At 42.9% G+C, this 24,341-nt stretch overlaps 1 protein-coding gene across 1 annotated transcript in view; it reads right to left on the minus strand.

The window, feature by feature from the left end:
- Positions 1-24,341, minus strand: part of LOC144682425 (collagenase 3-like) — a 104,620-nt gene that overhangs the window by 74,701 nt on the left and 5,578 nt on the right. The window contains 7 exon segments of the mRNA XM_078544833.1: positions 17,888-17,983; positions 18,815-18,918; positions 19,011-19,170; positions 19,629-19,762; positions 20,378-20,504; positions 21,123-21,284; positions 21,812-21,937. Coding sequence (XP_078400959.1) covers positions 17,888-17,983; positions 18,815-18,918; positions 19,011-19,170; positions 19,629-19,762; positions 20,378-20,504; positions 21,123-21,284; positions 21,812-21,937 — 909 coding nt within the window.

The following is a 24,341-nucleotide window of genomic DNA, read 5'->3' on the forward strand; positions in this document are numbered from 1 at the left end:
GTCCATCATCTTTGGCGTCAAGAAATTTCACCAGTACGTACACGGCCGCCATTTTACAATAGTTTCAGACCACAAACCATTGCTCGGATTATTTAGCAAGAACAAGGCTATACCACCCATAGCCTCAGCAAGAATACAACGATGGGCTTTAATTCTGGCAGTATAATGAATATACTTTCATACATAGGCCTGGCAATCAAATCACAGCTGTTAATTCCCTCACTCGTTTATGAGAAATTGATGAGCACGTCCCAATTCCACAGGAACTTGTTTTACTGTTAAATTTCTTAGATTCCTCGCTGGTATGTGCTCGACAGATCAGAGACTGGACAAGTTGGGACACAGTCCTATCTCAGGTAGGGGAACAAGTGCTATATGGTTGGTCACAGGAGCCCGTATCTGACGAAATTAAACCGTACTTCAACAGGAGACATGAAGTAAGCAGCCAGGATCGCATCTTATTGTGGGGAGCACGAGTGATAGTTCCTCCCAAGGGAAGGGAATCACTTTTAGTTGAACTACACAGTGCCCATCCAGAAATTTCCCGAATGAAGACCATAGCACGCAGCTATCTATGGTGGCCTGTGATGGATGGCGATGTATTTATGCTGAATAGGCAATATTTGTAGTAATTATGGTTTTATTTAGTGTGTAATGTACCTTAAGAATAATACTTGTTAGGCAAGATCACATGATCTGTAGTAACCAATAGGAGAGTAGCACGGGCTACCTCAGCACTCAGTGTAGAGATGGAGTTGGAGTTGAAAGCACACGTGTAGTTGCTGCTGAGCATATTGTAACTAAACTTAGTGTTTCCACCCAATAAGTGCCTGCAGATCAACTCCATCACTAACAGAACAACTTGGCCAATCTACAACAATAAATGACTTGGACGAAGGGACGCTTGGGATGGTTGCCAAATTTGATGATGACACAAAGATAGGTAGGAAAGTAAGTTTGCAGCCTGAAGACCTGCTGCCAGCTGTACCTGTTGGGAAGACTTTACTGGTGGCTGTACCATCACCTTCAACATCTTTGCCTCAGGCACCTTCCAGGGCTCTGCAGCAACATTTGCAGGATTTCACAGTTGGTGGCTCACAGAAAGCTGATGCCATGTTTGTCAGGGTCGACAATTATTTGCACTTTGCCACCAATGATACCAGTCAGAACAAGCGAATGCTCAGCTTTGCATTGTGGCTGGTTTCCCACAATTGAAGGATGTTGTCGAATGCGCGCATGTGGCATTGAAGGTCATAGATTACCCGGAGCTTTTGTGAATTGAAAGGGCTTCAAGTCCATCAATGTACAACTAGAAAAGATGTTTATGGAGGTGTGTGCAAGATTCCCAAGCAGCTGACATGATGCTTTCATCCTGCGCCAGTTCACACTCCCTGACCTCTTCACATCTCAAAGCAGATGTACTGGCTGGCTTCCAGGAGACAAAGAATGGCACTTAAAAGGTAGCTGGTGACCCCCGTGAAACACAAGCAATGAGGCCCAGAAGCAATTCAATGAAAGATGTGTATGAGGGCAAAAGACCTTACCCTATTTATTTTTTATAAAATCGATATGGATATCCTTGTGGCTATTTCTAAAATTTTAAAAACTGGACAAAGGCCTTTTAAGTTGGCTGAATCTATGTCTGTCTGTGACCCTCGAACAAAAGAATCTGTCTGGCAGTATTGAAGAAATTTGCACCTCGTTATCTCTGAAGAGACACTAATGACACATGAGCTGCACAAACCAAATTCAAATAGAGCCATACAAAGGCAATCTGCATTTCCCAGGATGTCCAACCAGAGTCTAATTGTCTGCTAGGGAAAAGGGAACCACCACCTTCCTTTCAATTCTGAACGGTTGAGACATTTAACCATCCCAGGGACCCAGGTGGGGGATACACACCCTTTGTCAAAGACGCTGTGAAGAGGTGGGAGTCATGTGACATGAACATCTAGTTTGTGAAACCAGTAATGTTGCCTTGTAGAACTGCAAGCTCAGTCTGCCATTTTACCATCTAATTGACAGCAACACAGAAAAGAAGCTCTGCCCAGATTGAATACCTAGCCACACCTACACTATTTCTGCTGAAACGTCTGTACCGTTGCCTACAAGACTGATTCATCTCTGCATGCCAATTTCATCATATGAACTCAACTCCACAATAAAATTGAATTATACAACATCAGTTTTCAACCTACTGACCTCCATGAAGGAATACCTCATTGGACTTTGATTCTGGACTCTGGAACCCATGTGAAACACCATTTCTTTCCTCTGTGGTCTCTGCACTGTGAATCTTTATTTTCCCTATTCTTCTTTTACTGTATGAATGCAAAGGCAGCTACTTTGCAACCCCCTCCTGCAATTTGAATGTGTGCAAATAAACTAACCCTCTGAGTTCATCCTATCATGAGTTTGCTGTGGAGCTATTAATAGAAATTGGATAACATCAAAACCGAGGAGTTGGGAAACACAAGGGGGAAGTGAATCAAAACACCTTTCTGTTTACGAACGGGTGGCAAGAGCAGAAAGTAAATTAAACCCCCTTCTTTCCGTAACATATGTGACAACGAGAAGTGTCATCAAGCAAGCAATTGGCTTGCTGAAGTTATACTGAAGAAGCTTGAACAGAAATTGAGAGGCCCCTCAACGGACATCAGCTAGGGTCTCCAGAATAATCATAGTTTGCTGCATCCTGCACAACATTGCACAGGGGCTGGGTTTGGACCTTCAAGTCGAACAAGGCTCAGAGCACAGAACCTTTCCAGAGGAGTGAGAGGAGGGAATGTGATGCAATTAATGCAGCATCTGCAGCAAAAATTCTGCCTGAGATGTTCTAATTTAGGCAAGGTTCAGTTAAGTCCCACCAGTGCACTGACCCGGAGCCACATATTAAAACCACTTCCCCTTCAACATCCCCCAATACAAAGCAGTTCTGAAATCAGCCAAGCACCCCTTTCCCAGCCATCCATTTCTCAGCATTAAGCCTTATCTTACCTTGACTCATGAGTAAAAAGGAAACTTGCTTGGAAGCAGTCAAAAGTAGGCAACATGCAAAAGTGGAGTAAAAAAATAATATTTATGTGGCTCAGAAATGAAACACAAACTTACCAATTTAACATTAGGTAATACACCCATGTGCATATCTAAAAAATCTCTACTCTTCCACTTGCAAGATTTTCTGTGGGGTATAACCCCCTGTGGCTTCAGTAGAGTAGAGGTAGGCTGCTCAGATCTCTACTCTGGCTGCTCAGAAGCTTTTGGATGACATCCTATAGGTTCTGGAAATGTGAGACTGCTCAACTTGCATTTGCCCTGAGCTAGACACAGTCATCAAGTCATGAGGCAGCATCTGAGGTATTGACTGAAGTAAGAACAGTAGGTGAAAAGTGGGAATGCTTTGAGCTGAGTTCCCAGTGCAATGTCCCCTTTCACCATCACCCATCTCATGGCCCAACCCTAATACCCTGCTAACAATAAACTGGAGAGCACTTTGCTGCAGATCAGTGAGAAATGAATGGTCAAATCTAAGATTTCATCAATCCTATTCATGTGGCATCCATATGTGGAAGTCATTGGTGAGGGCCTGCATCCATTCATTAGTTTGTTACATCTAATGACCCATGCAGGACAAAGACATCATTGTAAAGGTCTGCGACTCACATTTGAGACAGACTCCTCGAATCTCTCTGCAGTGTACACAGTCTGTCAGTGCATCGCAAGTTCTTTGCTGCTGCTCCAGAAGTGTCCTGTTTGTTGACAGCCCCCAAGGTCCAGCATCTGTGTCTAGCTGAGCAGAGCTTGGAGCATCCTATGCCCTCTGCTGCGAATCCTTCACTTCTGTCCCTGCTTCTACCATCTGCTCAAATTCACCTGTGGTGTGTGTGACTCACCAGGTGAAAACCCAACTATCTTACTTACTGGCCCCCCTGCAGTGTGAGTACCTGAGCAGGTGCATGGTCTCCCTGAATTCTGTGACTATGTACCCTCAGAGTGACCTCCTGTGAGGACACATCATCATGGTCCTGCAGCACCTCCAGAGAAACATGTGGGAGATTAAAGATATGAATTAGAATTGCCAGGGTAAAAATATTTTAATGATCATTATGCACATGATCATAATTAATTGGTGGTTACCATCAATTAACATGAATGAATGTTGTAGGCCATGTAGCTGTGTGATAGGTGGTAGGTAGTTGGAAGATCCCCATCTCACCATCTCTAACAGCCAAGCATATTGAGACAGACTCCACTGATGCCCAGCACCCCCTCCTCATATGGCCTGTGCATAGTATCCTGGCAGCAATAATGATGTGTTCATTCTGCAGCAATCCCCCATGCCAACCACCAAGGCAAACTGAAGGGTGGCAATTGGATGACACAGGCTATCCACTGACAGGATGGTTCATGACATCAATCCACAATCCATATGCGCAGCATACATACAATGAGAGTTATGCTACCCCCGGCCATATGATAGAACAGACATTGGCATGCTAAAACAAGGTTTCCAGTGCCTGGACTGTTCTGGAGGGGCTCTGTAGTACTCAGCTCAGTAAGTTTCAAGATTTCTCTGCACCATTGGGAATCCCACTACCATGGCAAAACCATGTGCTATCTCCTCCTCTTTCTCTCTGGTTAGAGAGAAAACAATGCGCTCATCTCCTCTCGCATACAGAGACACAGTGGCCTCTCAAATGCAGTGACAGATGGTGTACTGGGATAAGCTCACTAAGTCAGCGCTTCTGCCTGCAAGGATCCAGTTGCACAGAAGTTTAGAGCAGAGTGATGTTGATGACCACTGGCGGTGACGTTGATGGCCACTGGCAGTGATATTGATGGGCACTGGCAGTGATGTTGATGGCCACTGGCAGTGATATTGATAGCCACTGGCAGTGATATTAATGACCACTGGCAGCGCCATCCTCACCCTGCTGTGAGGCTGGAGGTCTGTGATCTCAGGTGCCTCAGGCATTGCTCCAGGATGAGGTGGAGTGGGCAGAGTCCTCCTGGAACTTCATTGGTGGACTTGGCCTTCTGCAGAGAGCCCACTTCCTGTGCCCTCTTTGCAGAGCTTTCCCTCTTTTCAGCCTCTGCTTCATTTGCTTATTGTGTTATAGACGCTGTGATAGTGGAGCTACCGATCCTGTAACTGTTGCAGCCTTTGTATGGGTAAGTATTTTTTTTATTCATTCACGAGATGTGGGCTTTGCTGGCTGGACCAGCATTTATTGCCCATCCCTAGTTGCCCTTGAGAAGGTGGTGTGACCTGCCTTCTTGAAACTTTGCAGTCCATACGGTGTAGGCACACCCACAGTGCTGTTAGGGAGGGAGTCCCAGAATTTTGACCTAAACTTTTGTCACAAAACTCCTCTGCCCTCCCCGTATGGAGCAACATGAACCGCCAAGTCCAGCAACTCACCACAACACCTTCCAAAACATTGCTCAGTACTTCCACAAAGTTTACCAGAGCAAAAGCACTCGATCTACAAATTGCATGACTGGCCCATTAAGTAATGCTAGTTGATTAGGACAGAGGGCACCCCTCTTCAAAATGGACACTTGTTCTGGAAGTGGCCAGAAACCTGTGTGCATCATTTTTATACTTGTTGATAAAGTGTGACAGGGAAGACAGGGATAGGTGCAAACATGTGGCACCAGAGAAAAAGGGATCACTCAGGAGAGTGAAAGGCAAGTAGGCTACTAGTCTAGGAGAGTAGTGACGATGAAAGGTTTCAAAAGCAGAGGAATAGACAACCTGCTTGTGCAATCTTGACAGGAATTCTAAATATCTCCTGAGTGAAGGAGAACATAGAGCAGTTGGAAAAACTGCTGAGATGGGTGGGAAAGCAGCCAGAAGCTGTGTCCATCTCAGAGCTAATGGCGTAGGAGTATATTTAAGTTATTGCAGAGGACGTTTAAGGAGTTAAGTGCTGCATTGACTAAGAAACCTTGTGTAGTAATCTCCAGGTTTCTTCCTGTGCTGTGCATTGCTAAGTTTATGAAGAGGAAGATTAGGAAGGTCAACACATGAATACAGGGCCGAGGAAAGGGAACAGTTCATTTACATGGGCTTTGCCGTAAGGTCTGGAAAAAGAGAAGGCAATACTTAATGGACAACTTTCAAATCAACTAAAATCGCACCAACGTGCTAGTGGAGAAGTAAATTCAAGAATTGAAGAGCATTAAATTAATATTGATGACACAGGCTCAATGGGCTGAATGGCCTACTTTTTGCATTGTAACCTTTCTATGGTCACATGGCAGGGAAAGTTTAGGTTTCGATTTTGAGTCAGCAGGATTAATAAACCTTTTAAAATACAAGCTGAGGGTTCCAATGAAATAAGGATGTCAATGTTAACTGTGACACCCGGCACCTCCCTCACTTACCGCAACCCCACACAGTGTTCAGCAGGATTGCTGTGAGCTGGAGGGGTTAAGATAGTGGGTGGGTGGGGCTGCAGAGCTTTCACGCCCACATCATTTTATTTTACCTGAGAACAGGCATAGGAATGCTGCCCCATTCCTCCTGCCCTCACACAGCATAGCATGACAGATGGCATCATCGGTGCTGCAATGGCATTGCAACTTTGGCATTCAAGAGGAGATGTGGCCAAGACCAACAGTCAACAGAGGAATTCAATGAGAGGAGGCCAAACTGCACCACACCCTCTCTCTCTTTATAAATGTGTCCAGCTCATTGAATGTAGTCGGATTGGAAAAGGATTGGAAATGGTTTGCCTTAGGGCTCAGTGTTGCTGTTCTTGATTTATATAGTTGAATGAAACTTGAGCATGGAAACATGGGGCTGGATTTTACCCCGAGGGTGGGCTCCCCAGAGCTCAGCATAAATTTCCAAGGTGAGCCCGCCTCCACTTAGCCAGCTTACCTGTTTTACTTTTTTGGGGAGGTGCGGGGGGGGCATGTGGGGGAGGGCAGGAGTGGGAGGGCGGACATGGGTACATAAAAAGGTGGGGGAGGGGAGGGCTTCTAATTGACACTGGATGCCCGAGGAGGAGGCATCCACCCCTGCTTTCACTGAGCTGCATCCCGTAGGGTTAAACCTGCCAAGCCATACATTGGGTGCAGGCCTCTCCTGCTACCTGTTATAACAGAGCAGTAGGGGGGTGAGGGTATTAATTGGGCATTGATTGGCCACTTAAGAGTCTCAATTGGGCCACGGGCAGGCAACGACCTGACGCCTCCCCGGCTGCCTGTAAAATTGTGGGGGTGGGGGCGGGTGGACCGACGGCCAGTGTGCCGCTGATAGCATAGCGCACAAATTTATGGGTCCACCTGCCTGCTTTCCTGCCACTGTTGGCTTGTAAATTTCAAACAGTAATTTTAGATTTTGCTGACAACATAAAAGTAGAAAGCTTGATGAATAGCAAGGCAGACATTAAAAGATTCAGCAGATGGAGAGGTTAGCAGAATGAGTAGGTGGTAGCAGATCAATTTTCTTTTTATTCATGCACAGGTTCTGGGTGTCACTGACATGGCCAGCATTCATTGCCATCTATAATTGCACTTGAGGAGATAGTGGTGAGTTGTTGCAAGCATAGGGGTTTTTGTACAACTGGGTAGCTTGCCATTTCAGAGAGTAGCTAAGAGTCAACTGCATTGCTGAGGGTCTGGAGTCGCATATCTTACTTACAACAGGATTGAACATGACATCAAGGTGAATTATGGAGCAGCTTTATCAAGAGAAAAGGGCAAAATTATACTGTGGGAGAATAAAATACATATACAGGATAACAAAGGGTTAAGTGGTTATACTATATAATGGAATATTACAACGAAGTGTCCTTGAAACTAGGCCCATCCGTTTTCTCACTAGCACATAAAATAATAGACTAGTCGTGCTATCAGCTACCTTCCCAGACTAATGGGTGCCAGATGGGTTGTGCAAGTGTCAGATGTGGTTGTAAACTAAAAGAACTATTGCGTGCATGCCAAAAGATATGTCCTTTTTTGCTATAACTATGTGTGTACTCTAATGCTTCTCAGAGTGCCGGCTAGCTCCATTGTATGCTGCTGGGCTCTCCATGATATCATGATTCAATAAAGACTTCCAAGACAAACCTCCTGGGTCCGACTGTTCACTCCGTTTTCCACGACAAATTGGTGACAAGGATGGGATCCGACTGAAGTCCAGTAGCCTCTTAAGTTGGAGAGGTGATTGAAATCCTGGGCCGTCGGATCTCTAAAAAAGAACCCTCGCGGAGAAAGGGAGGAACAACTCTCCTAAGTTAGGGAGAGTACGAACTGCATCCTAGCTGAGAGGGGGATTGCAGTGAATTAGCGTCCCAGCTGAAAGGGGGACTGCCAGTAAAAAGGTAGCTACCGACCAAAGAGACTTAAGTGACCCAAAGAATCGGAGGACTTGTTAAGGGATTCTTAAACACCGGTGAGCGCATAGGGTAGGAAACGCGCCGCGCTGTTAATTGTGTTTTCTTTTCAGAAAAATAGGAGGTCGCAACAGCAGAGCGGGCTCTGCCATTCTCCCTGCTTCGCAAAGTACTAAGAACAAACCGAAACTGGTGCTTAAATCAGGAACTTTGAAGATGGGTAAGAAAACGTAAAAAGTAGTAGTAGTATACCCAGGGGTTCGAGACCCCTGGAGGTGAAAAGTAAGTAATTTCTGTGTTTTCTTTTGTGCCCATTACGGTCCTGAAATTGTCTAATATGTTTCTGATTGGGTTAAATGGACTCAAAGTAAAGGAGAGAGCTTCCCACCAGCTGGAACTTTTAATCGGGACAGAACTGAGCGCTTATAATATGTTTTAAGGGAGGTAGATCGTCCGCTACTGAATTTTCTGTAACTTAAAAAAAAATGAATTGATCTAAGTTACAAGAGCTGTTTGTGCTGGAAAGAGAGAGAGAGGGTACCCCTAGGGGGTTAATGAGCAATTTACAAGCAGCAGCAGAGAAAATGTGAGCTTTCGTCAGTTTGAAGGTCCCTATAGGTGGAGCCTTCAAGATCCCTTTGTTCCCCCACTGCTACTCGAAGATTCGGTTAGAGTTAAGTTCAATATTATAGGAGTATCGATACATACCTTTATCTATGTGTTTGTTTGTGTGCAATGAAGCATTTGTATGTGAGCTTTAATGTGTTTTCTTCCCTGAATTGTCTTGTGTGTGTGTAGTTGAGCACTTTAGAGTCGAAAGCCCCATATTAGATTAAAGGAAAAGTTTATTCAAATATTCCAAAGTTTTGAGTATAAGGTTTGAGTTGAGATTTCTGGCAAAAATCATAATTTGAAGGTAGTGCAAAGATAAAACAGGGCCTGCCTTTGTTTGAGATGAACCAACCCTTGTACCACCCCCTTGCAGACTAGTAGGGAATAACCCTCATCATCAGCTTCCAAGCTGATTGGGATTAATACATACGAGTTCGTATCCTAAAATTCGGAGAAAAAGAAATTACTTGAAATTCAGAAGGATTCTAGGAAAACGAAAAGACATAAACACTAGGTCTAGATGGTTCCAATGGATAAAAAGGGGTTTCTTAAGAAGAGATGAATTAAATATTAAAGGAAATCTGCTTTCCAAAAGCACTGGAATTTGAATTGGGGACAATCTTGAGATGTAAAGTGCAGTGTAATTTAACAGGTTACTTTTGAATCACTAGGATGCTATCTAAGATAAAGAATGTGTCGATAAACATACGGAAATTATAACTTGGATACAAATCATTACACATGAAAAAGAGGTTGTTTTAATTTTGATAGTGTAAATTACAGTTCTTACAAAGTTTAAAAATTTGAGGTTTGGTTCTTGATAAAGTTCTCAAAAGGGAATTTTCATTTTAAAAGGTCTGACAACAATTGGCACTAATTCAAATGCTGCAAGCTTTTGTGTTTGTAAGTCTGTTCCCAAAATATGAAGCTAAGCTCAAGACCTTGGCAAAGTTTGGCAGAAATCCAATTTTTGGCCGAGTTAATGAATCTGGGATAATTCTAAAAGAAAAGGGTCAGACACAATTCAGTGGGTTACTTTTGAGACAATAAAACCTTTGAGCAGAAGAAAAGGAAGCAAAACATGTCAATACCTGATTTCTGTTTTCAAAACTGTTATGAGAATACTTTATTGGATTGTAAAGTCTCTCCAGGCAACCTGAACAAGATAAGAAGGTAGCTGTTGCATATGTAAACTGGTATGAGGAAAGTAGGAGAATGAGTTAGGGAAAGTGAACATAATGTACAAACTGTTTTAAGGGAAATGAATTTGATAATCTGGCCATCAACTGAGGCATTGGAACTGCACAAGGGGAGATAAGCAAAGATCTAGAGACAGAGATCCCCGTTGAAATGGAATAGTTAATATGGTCTAAAGAGTAAGGAAACATTTTAAACAATCAAGACAATAGAGAAACTGAACTTAAGAGAACCTTAGGATGATCATGGTCAGGAAAGAAAACTTAGAGGTAAAACTATGAGGAATCTGTAGTTCAGGAATTGAAATGTAAGGAGAAATAATACTTAACAACAATTTACCACAAGATGGATACAGGTAAAGGGAAAGCTGGAAAAAAGCTAAATAGATGTATTACTAATTATATTAATGTGCCTGTGAGCTACAAAAAGTAAAACCATAGGATTAACACCTTGATGACAGGCAGAGTTAAGCGGTTCCCAGAGAGAACCATCACTGGAAGTGAAGATACTGAGCCATTGAAAGATAGGATAAGAAGGTGCATTGTTGAGTTGTGTTGGCAGTTTAAGGAATTGAGGCCTGACATGAGACAGCAGCAGGAGAGAGTAAACTGGAAGGAGTGGGAGTGCCTACCCAGATGGATTCAGATCAGGGAACTCATTTCACAGGGAGAGTCATTAAAGAAATGTGTAATCTTATGGAGATTAAACAGAAATTCCATATTCCTTACCACCCCCAGAGTCCAGGGATGGTGGAAAGGATGAACTGAACTTTAAAAAAAAACGTCAATCAAGAGACAGGGAACAGCCCAATATTCTAATGCACTGTGGGCTACCCCAAGCAGAGCCGCCGGGTTCACCCCATTTGAAATGATAACAGGAAGGGCCTTGCAATTACCTGAAGGCATTATAGTAGGAGGTGTAGGGCCACTGAAAGAAAAAATACAGGACAATGTAAGGGAATTAAGTAGGCAATTGCATGAGTTAAGGAAGGAAGTCAGAGACCGACAGGTGATTAAGGATATGGAAACAGGCAAATCCAAAGAGAAAGATACATGACAATTGACCAAGCGGTAACCCAGAGAACGGAAGCCAATGTTAATGTCTCCACAGATCTACGATCCTGGTTGTGGGCCTATCAGTACTGGCAACAAGGTCGGGGATCATCATTGCTCATCCTGCACCGCAGGAGGAACTTTGGTACAGCATGGACAGTGCCGAATGCGACACGCAACGGGGAATGATAAATGTAACAGTAGGAGAACAAGTGCTTGCAAATTGTAGTAAGGGTTTGCTTCAAGCATGGGAGGTCCGCCACTACCCAGCCACCTCCCACCTCTACTTTCACAGTCTGAGTAGAGATAATTGAAGCCCCTCAAACCACACCGACTGATCCATCTTGTCCAACTATGCATCCAGGACCGACGAATGGTTTGGTACTGCTTAATCAGAAGTTTTGTATGATAATGTACACCATGAGCTGGTACCCATAGTCTTAAATGTATCCAGTGTCGTCCTGCCCCAGTGGTGCTTAACCCATGCCCAAGCACTCTATACGGCTCTGACGCGCCAATTGATGATTGAAGCAGTTCAGTTCAATGGCGAGATGCGATCAGGCTTGGGAGGGAACCACATTAAGCGCAGCCTGATAAATGATGCTGCTACAATACTCAATATAGGGACATCATTGGTTAATCCAAAGTCTGGCCACCGTGCTCGAAACTCATGCGGGGACTATAAATAAATTAATTGAAATAGGAAAAAATATTTCAGACGAAGCGAGCAGAAATGAGGTATGCAACATCTATGGATCTTGGGCACTGGAACAAGCCCGAGAACATTTAAGACAGACTAAAGAAGGGGTAGTCCCTTTATGGGTAACTAATGAGCATCTATTGAATCTCTCACGATACAAGAATCATGACTTGACCGGTTGCCAGCTCAGGGGTTTAACACGTGTACGTAGAATGAATGTTGAATGTATAGTGAATAGTAATATGCTAATAGGCATTGTATTAGTAATACCTGTCATAGTTGTGTCAATGACATAACCAAGGCAAGATGCCCACAGTGACTGCTGGTACGGGTCCCCAGCCATGGGGCCCATTTGTACACCTACAAATGGACTTTATACAAATGCCTAAATGTATTTAATATAATTATGTTTTAGTTCTAGTATGTTTGTTCTCGCGATGGGTGGAGGCGTATCCCACCCGACGAAATGATGCTGTTGTTGTTGTAAAATTGTTGTTCATTTTACTGCTAAGGTGATAAAGGAACTGTTGAAGGCCTTACAATGCAACCATCACCTTTCCTGCCCATACCATACCCAGTCTACTGGAGCGGTGGAAAGACAAAATGGTATTCAGAAAAACAAACTAGCTAAATTATGTGAAGAAACCAGTTTGAAAGGGCCTGAAGCTCTACCCTTGGCGCTCATGACTATGCGCTCTCACCCTAACTGTACCACCTCCCTCTCTCCTTATGAAGTTGTAATGGGATGTCCTATGTACCTCCCAGTGACCCCACCCTTGTCTGCTAGGGAAATGGACATCCACGCTATGGATGAGGGAATGATTACATACTGTATAGCGCTCATTAATTCTCTCAAGAGCTTGCATATATAGGTAGTAGAAGCTCAGAAAAAGCCCACCATTGAAGATTGCCATCAATACCAGCCCGGGGACCTAGTCCTATTAAAGACCTTCAGGAGAAAGAACGGTTTGGAACCTCGATGCGAAGGGCCTTTCCAAGTCCTGCTCACCACCCATATGGCCGTGAAGGTTGAAGGACGCCCTTGTGGATCCACGCATCACACGTCAAGCGGACGCTGACCTCGGACGGAAGTGCTTGTGCAAGAACTTTAACTGAGCCATCAGAATGCTAACTCTGATTTGGATCCTGTCCTGCGTGGTCCTTGCGAGAGCATGGAATACCAATTCTGCGGTTCAATGAATGCAGGCTGTAGCCTCGCAAGTTCATCGGACTAAATATTGGATTTGTACTCATTTTCCTCTATGCAAAACAGCAGCTGAATTGCATGAGAGGGTGGAAAGGACCCTACCTTGTGCTGCTAACAACTCGAACAGCCCTGAAGATTAAAGGGAAGGAAGACTGGGTCCACGCCACTCATTGTAAAAAACATTGTCCGGCAGTCCTATAACCGTCGTTACCAATGAACTAATTTGCATTATGTATCGGATACTGCCTTTTGCTATATTCTGTCTTTTTGCTATATTCCGTGAAGTATACCCAAAGGATTCTCACCCCAACACCTTTTTGTCTTTATGCCGCGCCTATGCTAGACAAGTAGGACAGGGCGCCTGTTGGATATGTGCCCAGACTCCCCAACATGGAGGTAAGTCAAGCACCTATCAGGCAAAACCAATGACTGAGGAAGAAGTGAAGGATCTCACAAATTTCCACACCCAGTCAGATGATGCAGAATCCAATATGTTCAGGGGATGGTTCCGTCGCTCTCCACCTGCTAATGGGTAGAACCATACAGATCATGGGATAAAAATCAAGCCTCCTCAGGAGCCGATAAACACCACCTGTTGGTGTTCGAACCTTGCAGCCGGTACCTATAACCTGGGAAACAGTAGTTGCAAAAACACCATATCTACTAGCCCTGGTAGTTATGACCCTCAAAATTCTCTAAATGGTACGTACTGGGTTTGTGGGGAAAAAGCATACCCCTGGCTGCCTAGGATGCCGCAATTATCTTCCTTCTTTAATCAAGATACCGGAAGTTTGGGCAAGGGCACTACCACTCCCACCTGGAGTGGCTGCTGCTACCTAGCATATTTGAATCCCTATCTTCGCTATATAAGTAAATTAGATATTCACCCGCATCTGCGTCTACATCGCCATGACATCTCAGAATCTGAACGATTCTGGATGATTGCTATCCCTTCTTATGGAGCTGTTCGTAATTCCCGAGAGATTATCAACCTGGCAGCTGCACTTGGAAAACTAACAGTGTCTCTACTGGATTAGGAGGAGCTCCAGTTGTCCCTCAAATGATGCGCACTGGTCCCAGTGAGGCCCACTGGTGTAAAATAAAGCTTTATCCTGCCGGAGATCGGCCTTTTCCTTATGGTTATGAACCCCCATATGATAATTCCTATTCCTCATTGGTGTTAATCTAGAAGATTAACGAGGAGGGATTGTGGGAGAATAAAATACATATACAGGATAACAAAGGGTTAAGTGGTTAAACTATATAATGGAATATTACAACGAAGTGTCCTTGAAACTAGGCCTATCCGTTTTCTCACTAGCACATAAAATAATAGACTAGTCGTGCTATAAGCTACCTTCCCAGACTCATGGACGCCAGATGGGTTGTGCAAGTGTCAGATGTGGTTGTAAACTAAAAGAACTATTGCATGCATGCCAAAAGATATGTCCTTTTTTGCTATAACTATGTGTGTACTCTAATGCTTCTCAGAGTGCCGGCTAGCTCCATTGTGTGCTGCTGGGCTCTCCATGATATCATGATTCAATAAAGACTTCCAAGACAAACCTCCTGGGTCCGAGTGTTCTCTCCATTTTCCGCGACATATACCCTGAAGGTAAAATTCAGTCAGCAATTTGCAGAGCAACATGAGCTATATACTTCCCGTATCATATTTGGATAGCAGAACTCATTTGTAATTTTCAAATTTCTTGTGTCGTTTCCAGCTTCCTTTGTCTTGTTTCTTCATCCTGTGTCTTTCATGCTTTTTTCTCTTCTCTAACCATACAAAACCTCCTACCCAGAGAATCCTTATTATGCTGGAAACTTGCTGGCTCCACTGAGGCTGCCAATTAGAACTCTCCGTATACATTGCACTACACAATTATACAGCTCTTGTCCAATCATGGGTTTGTTATTGTGAGCAGCATTCTCCTGTGCATGAAGACATTTATTTCTTTCGCATTATAATTCCTGCAGCTCTAGTTACGTCACAGTTCAAAATTAATGCAAGCTGCTTTTTTTGAAGCATGGTATTATTCCTACAGATTCTAACTCCCACAAACTAAATTAACACACAGTGGAAGAGCATAATCCTCACAACAGGCAGATTCCCTTTCTGAAAGGACATTTGTGAACCAGATGGATTTTAATAATGACCTGGCAGTTTCATTACTGATGCTAGCTTTTTATTCTAGGCTTTATTAAATTAACTGAATTCAAATGCTCCCACTGCCATGGCTGATTTAAATTCACTGTCACTGGATCATTGGGCCAGGCCTCTGTATTAATCACCCAGTGATATAACCACTACGCTATTGTGTCCAACAATTATGACTTAATGAAGATATATGTGAAGTAATATATTTTGAGTGGAAAACAAGGAATGAGAGTATACATTTAATGGAAAAGCACAAGTGTGTGGATGAAAAGAAAATTCAGAGGGTCAAATACATTATTCTTTGAAAGTATGCAAGTAGATAGAGTAGTGTGTTCAGTTTTTAGTATCTATAGAAAGAATATTAAAGCCAATCAAAATTCACCATGATGATACCAAAGGAGACAAATGATAATTACAAGAAGAAACAAGATACTGGGACTATTTTGACTGGAATAGTTACAATCCCCATAGAGACCGAAAACTTTTAAAAATATATTTGAATTCCTAGTTCTGGTTTCACAGGTTTGAATCCTGCCATGGCAACTGGTGGAATTTAAATTCAATTAATAAATCTGGAATTAAAAAACTAGTCTCAGTAATAGTGACCATGAAAATATTGTCATAAAAACCCATCTGGTTCACTAATGCCCTTTAGCGAAGGGAATAGGGTGCGGGATCAGTAACATAAGCCAGGATATTTCAGATGGTGGAGTTTCCCATCCCACCATCCAAAGAGTCGGTGGTGAACACATCCCTGCCGACACTGCCTTCCCCGCAGCCATTTCACACTCGAATGAGCATCGATTGGCTGCAGGTGGAACTTCTCCCCTCGCTCAGGAGGAAGTCCTGCCTTAGAGAGCTGCTGGCCAATCTGATTGGCCGGCAGCTCTCTAGTCCATGCAGCGCCAGAAGCTGCCATGGACAGAAGTGGAACTTCACGAAGACGACAGAGCCTAAGTCCCAGGAGTGGATAGAAAGATACATTTTGGGGGCCTCAGGGCGGGGAGGGTAGGGAAGGCCTGGGGGATGAATAATGGGCAATTGGGATGTCGGGGGAGAGGCCATGGGGTAAGGGAGGTCCAGTGGCCACTGGACCTTAAGGGGCCGAGGGGGGGGTCCTGAATCTAGAAGGGGGCGAGGATGACAACAAACAAAAAGATACAGAATTCTGATAAAAGGCAATAAAAACCTGATAATTTCTGGATCCCTGAGGATTCTAGGTTCTGGTAGCCCCAATTTAAAAACTAATGCGTTGAATAGAAGCTTTAAAATGTTTTAAAAGTAGTTTCATATTTATTTAACTTTAAAACGTCGAAATGCATTAAAAATCAAATGACGTGTGAAACAAACCACTTGGTATCAGTTAGTAAATTAAGTTTCGTACCATTTTATTTTGTTTACAATATAAAAGTTGAAAATGATGGGGCGCAAGTTCCAATATTCCAACACATTATTTACTCATGAAAACATTTTTTTTGCCAAAGTTAGCATTCATCAAAAATACACATATGACATAAAGAAGTATTTTTATTCAATACTAAATTAACATAACCATAGCTTTTCCACATATACACATAGGGGAGGATTTTCCCCTTGTCGGGTGGGCGTGGCCAGCGTGCCCAGGAGCAGCCGCGTAACAGTCCGCCAACCGCGATTGGGCCCCGACCGCGATCTCACACTGGTTGGCCAATTAGCGGGCAGCCAGCATGAAACGCATGCTGATAACCTCAGTGGTGCCGGGGTGGGGATGGGAGGAGCGTGAGCGCTGAAGTGTGCGCACGCGTGGAGGTGAGCTCAGTGAGAGCTCCCTGAAGGCACAGAGCTGCCTCAGGGAGCTGAAGATTTTAACCTGAAAAAGAAAGAATTCAAAAATAAGGAAATTATGTCCCCCCCACACGTGACTCTGTCACATGAACGGGAACATGCGGAAAATGTGTTTTAAAAATCTTTATTGTTTTTTTATTTACCGTCCAAAACCTCATTCCCACCTGTGGATGAGGTTTCTTTAAAAATGCAAAGGCCGCCTGGCCTATCCATCCGCTCGCCAACCAAACAGTTGGATGGGCAGCAAAATATTAAATTTAATTAATTGATTAAGGCCCTTAATAGGCCTCTTAATTGTCAGCGGGCGCACTGCCACCTCTCCCACGCGCCTGCTGAGCAAAATATCGCAAGAGTGCACGATGACATCAGGATGCCCGCCCAACATCATCATGCACTATTTCACTCCCGTTCGGGTTGGGTGCCCGCCCGCCCACAAGATGACAAATTCTGCCCATGAGGTGCAGCGTAAATATCAAATTATTAAAAACTATTTTGTAAACTAAATATGTCACATAGATATACAATAAATAACATGTAGAAATGACAAGTACAAAAAAATAGAATTATATTAAATTATTTCAAACAGTGTATCTGTTTGCAATAGCTCCTCAATACAATAGTATATAGAACCATTTAAAATAGCCATGCTGTGTGACTTTTTATAAGCTGTTTATGATGGTTTATTAGCTATTGAAGGTTCAATAAATCAACATTTTTGGTATAGTTGTGTTGGATCATGTGTTAGATTAATGGCGAGAGGCTATCAGCTTTGTAAGGCATGTATCTAACAGCCCACCCATTGGTTGATTCTGGAAATCTGAAGTACTCGTTGCGCTCTGATGTTGAACAGGAAGTGAACGGATCCAGAGAAGAAGTAAATAGATCCTGAAAAACAAAAATATAAAAGATAACCCTCAACTCAAACCCTTAGTTCTACCCTTCTACCCAAATAATGCACAAGAAATAAAATGAATTGCTCCACTCCAGAGTTCTGAGTCAAAGTTCAACACAAACTGATCACATGAAGATCTTACATTTTTGTAAAAGCCATAAAATTAAATGGTCAAAGAAATGTAGTATTTGCATCATCTGTGATGGGTGTACTGCACCATCATTGGCATCAAATCCAAGACCAATTTATTCCCAAACAAAACTCTGCTCTGAGTTCTGCTGAAGGGTCATGAGGACTCGACTCGAAACTTCAACGCTTTTCTTCTCCGCCGATGCTGCCAGACCTGCTGAGTTTTTCCAGGTAATTCTGTTTTTGTTTTGGATTTCCAGCATCCGCAGTAGTTTTTTGTTTTTACCAATTTATTCCCACTTGACAACCCACACACTCAACACACACGTGCAAACACACATGTCCAGTAGGGGTCACTAAATTGCAACTAGGAACAGAAATATTTATTGACTTTACTGTGCCTAAACCAGAGGCATTGAACATGATTGTACTGCCTAATTGAATTGTTTAACCTAAGATGACATCCCTGTACAGGCCAGGGATCAAACAAGGAACTTCATGGTCTGTATGGCTCATGTACTTATTGTTTAACTCACTGAGCATTAAGCAGCCCTGTGCAGTATTTACTGAACAAAAAGAAAATGTGCATTTATTTCATTGCAAAGTCAGTTAAATGTTACCTTTGCACAGAAAAGAGCACATAAATACTTTGACTATCTCAATACTTCAATCATTGTTTGCTTTTTAAAATTTACCATGCTCTTCGAATGCTGCATCTACTCTTGGAGGAATTCCTGGCCAGTCATCTGCTATCAGGCGTGGGAAACCTTCATCCATAGCTCGTTTACCTTCATCATAACTGGAAGGAGAAACACATACTTTATGTCAACAATGACATGTCAGTGATGAAAAATATTAACGTGAATCTTTGTATAAAGAATGAACCATTACCTCCAGTACTCGTCTCCTGAGAAGAATAAAGTCTTTGAAATTTCCCTGATATGAACAGCTGCATCTATTTTCCTGACTGATCTTGGAATACCAAATCGGTAGATGTTCTTTGGGTAACCTGGCATGATATCATAGCCATTGATGGCCCAATATTTATTCCCTATAGGATTACAGAAATTACGTTACCATCTTCATATTAATAAATATGTTTTGTTCTTAGACTCAATGTCCCCTCATATGGGCACCATTTCTTAACTAAGATGCTGGACAGCCAACCTAGTTCCAATCCTCTCCTAATCTTGCGCTCACATTGATTTCTTTTTGCAAGAGCTGCAGTTCTAGAGAGGTCCTTTTCTGTCTCTTCTTGGTTCTGCCTGATGAAACTCAGCCCACTGCACATAGCATAACACATCACTACCAGCACAATCCTAACGAAGATTATAGTTTCAAAAGCAAGTTGTCTTCAGTTTCAATCTTGAAATATGTGTGCTAAAAATGTGATTTTAACCCAAGTTCCAGAAAACCATGTTCCTCTTCACTGTGGCATTGCTGTTACCAGCGCTATATTATCCCAGAAAACACCTCTGTTCTTCAGCACGAAAAGTAACAGTACTCAACCTTTAATAACAACAAGAAAATCCCTCTTCAGGTTTTCATACGCAGCATCAATCCCTGTGGGAATCTTTGGCCAGAATGATTTGAGTAAAGTCAATTCAACCTCAGGCAGTTGTGGATGTTTCCTCCAGAAAAACCTAATGAATAGAAAGATTTATTGGAATAAATCAAAAGTAAGCCACTGCTGAAATAAATTCTCAGTACATACCACCAAATAATGTTTTTATGCTTTGTTTTTCTGTAACACAACATTAGTAAATTGTTTTTCAAATAACATGTTTTTCTAGGTACATCGCATGCCTTAAAATATTCCTTTGCCAAAAAAGCAGGTAGCTTTCTGATTCCAGGGCTTCGCGAATTCTACTCCTACAATACAATGGTGCTGACACTCATTGTCGCTCAAGCCCGTTGGGGCATCCTGAGATCATAAAAGACATGATATAAATGCAAGCTCTTGCTATGTGTTTTTACTTCATAACCAGTCACTGGAACCTATCCCAGGTTAGCCAGGTTGGACTCATTCTTGTCACATCCAATGAAGCACTTTGATTTAAATCATCATCATCACTTCCATGGATCTCAATGGAACAGAAACCTGACATGTGGAGAACTGCAGACAAAAGAGCCCTAACACTAGAAGGTAAAAAGACAGGAAGGTTTACCAAAAAAATACTGAAATACTTTTGTTAAAACATTTCCAATATGGAACTGTACTAATAAAAATGTTATGCGATGTTCAACATATTTTATACCTGTCTTTGAAAAACATCATCTCTCCTCGAAGACTAGCAACTGCATCAAAGGATAAAGCAGGATCGCACTTTTCTGGTGTCTTTGATGGTGGTGGTCTGGGTTTTGGGTTGATTTCATCTGTTGCACCTTATGTGAAGTAACCACATATTATTAAACAATGTAGAAAAACTGTTCAAGGCAATGTCAGTAATCCCAGATTAGAGTCCAATTCTAATTAAAGTACATTAACTCTAAGATTTGCATTTCAATGCATCCTTCATGGAAGCTGAGCCTTTGATAAATGTCCTTTTTATTATTGCAATAAACCTGAAATGTGCACGTTCCATCTCCTGAACAGTCAGATTTGATGTCAGGAACCAAACAAAGAGCACTCAACATTTGAAATAGATTTCTGAGTCAGATTGTGGGTGCTACAATGTGGAAAACTACAGATTTTTTTATTTCTGAATTTAATTTCAGGGCTGTAGCATCATTTAAATTATAAACAAGATAAAGGTACAAGCATTGAAAGATTGCTCCGAGTGTTTCAGCCCCATGTGCAATCAAAATGTCCAATCACAGTAAGTCAAACACAACACCAGTAAAATTTAATATTTTAATTTACAGCAATTAGCTTATTCTGAATAAATTGCTGGTTATAAAGATAATTCATTCTTTATATGCAATAATGTCATATGATGTTATGATATGGTCAGTAATTGTTTAGGAAGGAATATTTCTGCCTTTATCTGAGACTTAACCTACCATACAGAGCCTGGATTCCATTCACATCATCCTGAGAAAGGCTGAACTCATTCATACTTGTAAATGTATATGTGGGGTACATCAAAGCCCCAGGATCACGAGAGTGAGCGAGTCCCAGTGCATGGCCAAATTCATGGGCAGCCACCAGGAACAGGTTATATCCTAAATAAAACACAGTCACAAAGCAGCAAATGTTAAAACTCATTCCCCTTTGGTGCTTACTTAAAGTGATGATAAACCAATAGCTAAATATCTAAATATTATCAATCTAATGGTATGTAACAGGAATATAAACTGTAACTCTCAATGTCATGTAAATGCTCTGTCCTTTATCTCAGATGTGAATGGTTCATACCTTAAATAGCTTTAAATATTTTAAATATTTTCCCAAAATTTATTACCAAATGTAACTGGACAAATACTTAGAACTAGATATGAGTCACAGTGAAAAGCTTTAACAAATTTATAATCGAATGACATTTCTTGGTGACATAAAATTAAATTGTAGTTCTTAAGGCTGCACTTATGTGGGCATCAGGGAATCTTACTTTAACATATTACAAGGGAAAAATACTCTCACAATTAACATCACTAGCCAATAGCTACATGAATTGTTTTCCAACTAGAAACATCCTATTAGTTTGTTCACATTTTCTCCACTAATTAATAACATTGGTCAATTTTTGTACCATTTGATCCCATTGTCCAGGTTTCATCCTCATCAAAGTGAGTGTCTCCTCCAAGGCCTGCTGCAGGAGGAAAAGCGTGGGCCAGTAATCCATTAGCTCCATCAAATGGATAATGGTCCCCATGTTCTGGAAATAATCGAACAAAGAATCATCAAAGTGAATTCAGAATCTGTGAATGCTGACAATATGCAAATGTAACAAATTAAGGTAAATAAAGACAAAGTAACAAATTTGCATTGTTTATCTGTTTTCTCTCTGCCAAAAGGATCTATGAATGCTGACAATATGCAAATGTAACAAATTAAGGTAAATAAAGACAAAGTAACAAATTTGCATTGTTTATCTGTTTTCTCTCTGCCAAAAGGATACTACCACAAATTTAACCTATCGAGCGACCATCTAGTTAAATGCACCACCCAAGTTGCCAATCCTGCAGTGGAATGTCAAGTTCAATTGTCCACACTGAGGGAGCTGGCCCCTTTAGCATGCTGTGGGAACCCCATGAGCAGCCCACTGCATCTCACTGCCTCCAAGCCAGTACTATATTGGCGGCCTGTAGATTCACTTATCGGAATTGGAATAGGTTGTTTTTTTTTGAAAAATATACTTAATTCATAAAATATCTGGAAGAACATTCCAAAACATTTCAAAATCACCATCACAAAAGTACAATCAGATTTAACCTATAGACATGGATCACGAGGTGCATCAGTACAAACAATGAATATTACAATAATTTCAATATGGTCATTACATACATCATGTTGCAGTCTGAGGTGCTTCAATACAATTATAATACAATTAGTATTCAATACATACATTCATTTTGAACTGTACAACCCAAGGGGCTCTCAACAGTTCCCAGCCCCTCGGTGCACTGAGCAGAAAGGTCTTGGACAGCGACCTTTCCCCATTGCGCCTTTGTGGCGGCTGCCCCAAGCTTTAGTGTATCCCTCAGCACGTAGTCCTGGACTTTGGAAAGTGCCAGTCTGCAACACTCGGTCGGGGACAACTCTTTGCGCTGGAAGACCAACAAGTTTCGGGCAGACCAAAGAGCATCTTTCATCGAGTTGATGATCCTCCAGCTGCAGTTGATGTTTGTCTCGGTGTGTGTCCCTGGGAACAGCCCATAGAGCACAGAGTCCTGTGTCACAGAACTGCTCGGGATGAACCTTGACAGAAACCACTGCATCTCTCTCCAGACCTTCTTTGCAAAGGCACAATCCACAAGGAGGTGAACAACAGTCTCATCCCCACCACAGCCACCTCGAGGGCAACGTGCAGAGGGGGTGAGACTCCTGGCATGTTGGAAGGATCTGACGGGGAGGGCCTTTCTCACCACCAGCCAAGCTACATCTTGGTGCTTGTTGGAAAGTTCTGGCGATGAGGCATTCTGCCAAATGACTTTGACAGTCCGCTCAGGGAACCATCCCACAGGATCCACCCTCTCCTTTTCCTGCAGGAAACTAAGACGTTACGTGCCGACCACTGCCTGATGGACTTGTGGTCAAAGGTGTTTCTCTGCATAAATTTTTCCACGAGGGACAGGTGGTACGGCACGGTCCAACTACTTGGAGCGTTCCGCGGCAGCGTGGCCAGACCCATCCTTCGCAACACCGGGGACAGGTAGAACCTCAGCACGTAGTGACACTTGGTGTTTGTGTACCGAGGGTCTACGCACAGCTTGATGCAGCCACACACAAAGGTGGCCATCAGTATGAGGGCGATGTTGGACACGTTTTTGCCCCCCTTATCTAAAGGCTTGTACATTGTGTCCCTGCGGACACGATCCATTCTCGACCTCCAGATAAAGCGAAAGATGGCTCGAGTGATCGCCATCGCGCAGGAGTCTGGAATGGGCCAGACTTGCGCCACGTACAGCAACAGCAAGAGTGCCTCACACCTGATGACCAGGTTCTTACCTGCAATGGAGAAGGAGCGTCGCTCCCACATACCCAGTTTTCTTTGCACCGTAGACACTCGCTCCTTCCAGTTTCTAACGCATGCCTCGGTCCCTCCGAACCATATTCCCAGCACCTTCAGGCCATCAGCCCTGACGGTGAAGGGGACAAAGGATCGGTCACCCCAGTTCCCGAAGAACATGGCCTCGCTCTTCCCACGATTTACCTTGGCTCCCGAGGCCAGTTCGAACTGGTCGCAGATGTGGATCAGTCTGCGCACCGACAGCGGATCCGAGCAGAAGACGGCGACTTCGTCCATGTACAGGGAGGCTTTGACCTGAGTGCCTCCACTGCCTGGGATCGTCACTCCTCTTATGCCCGGATCCTTCCTGATCGACTCAGCAAAGGGTTCTATGCAACACACAAACAGGACAGGGGAGAGAGGGCAGCCCTGCCTGACTCCAGATTTAATCGGAAAGCTATCTGATTCCCACCCATTGATTGAGACTGCGCTACTGATGTTAGTGTAGAGCAGTTGGATCCAATTGCGAATTCCCTCCCCAAAACCCATTTCGGAGAGCACATCCACCATGTAGGTGTGCGATATTCTGTCAAAGGCCTTCTCCTGA

Source organism: Cetorhinus maximus, chromosome 7 (assembly GCF_964194155.1).
Source record: "Cetorhinus maximus chromosome 7, sCetMax3.hap1.1, whole genome shotgun sequence".
NCBI classification, from domain to species: Eukaryota; Metazoa; Chordata; class Chondrichthyes; order Lamniformes; family Cetorhinidae; genus Cetorhinus; species Cetorhinus maximus.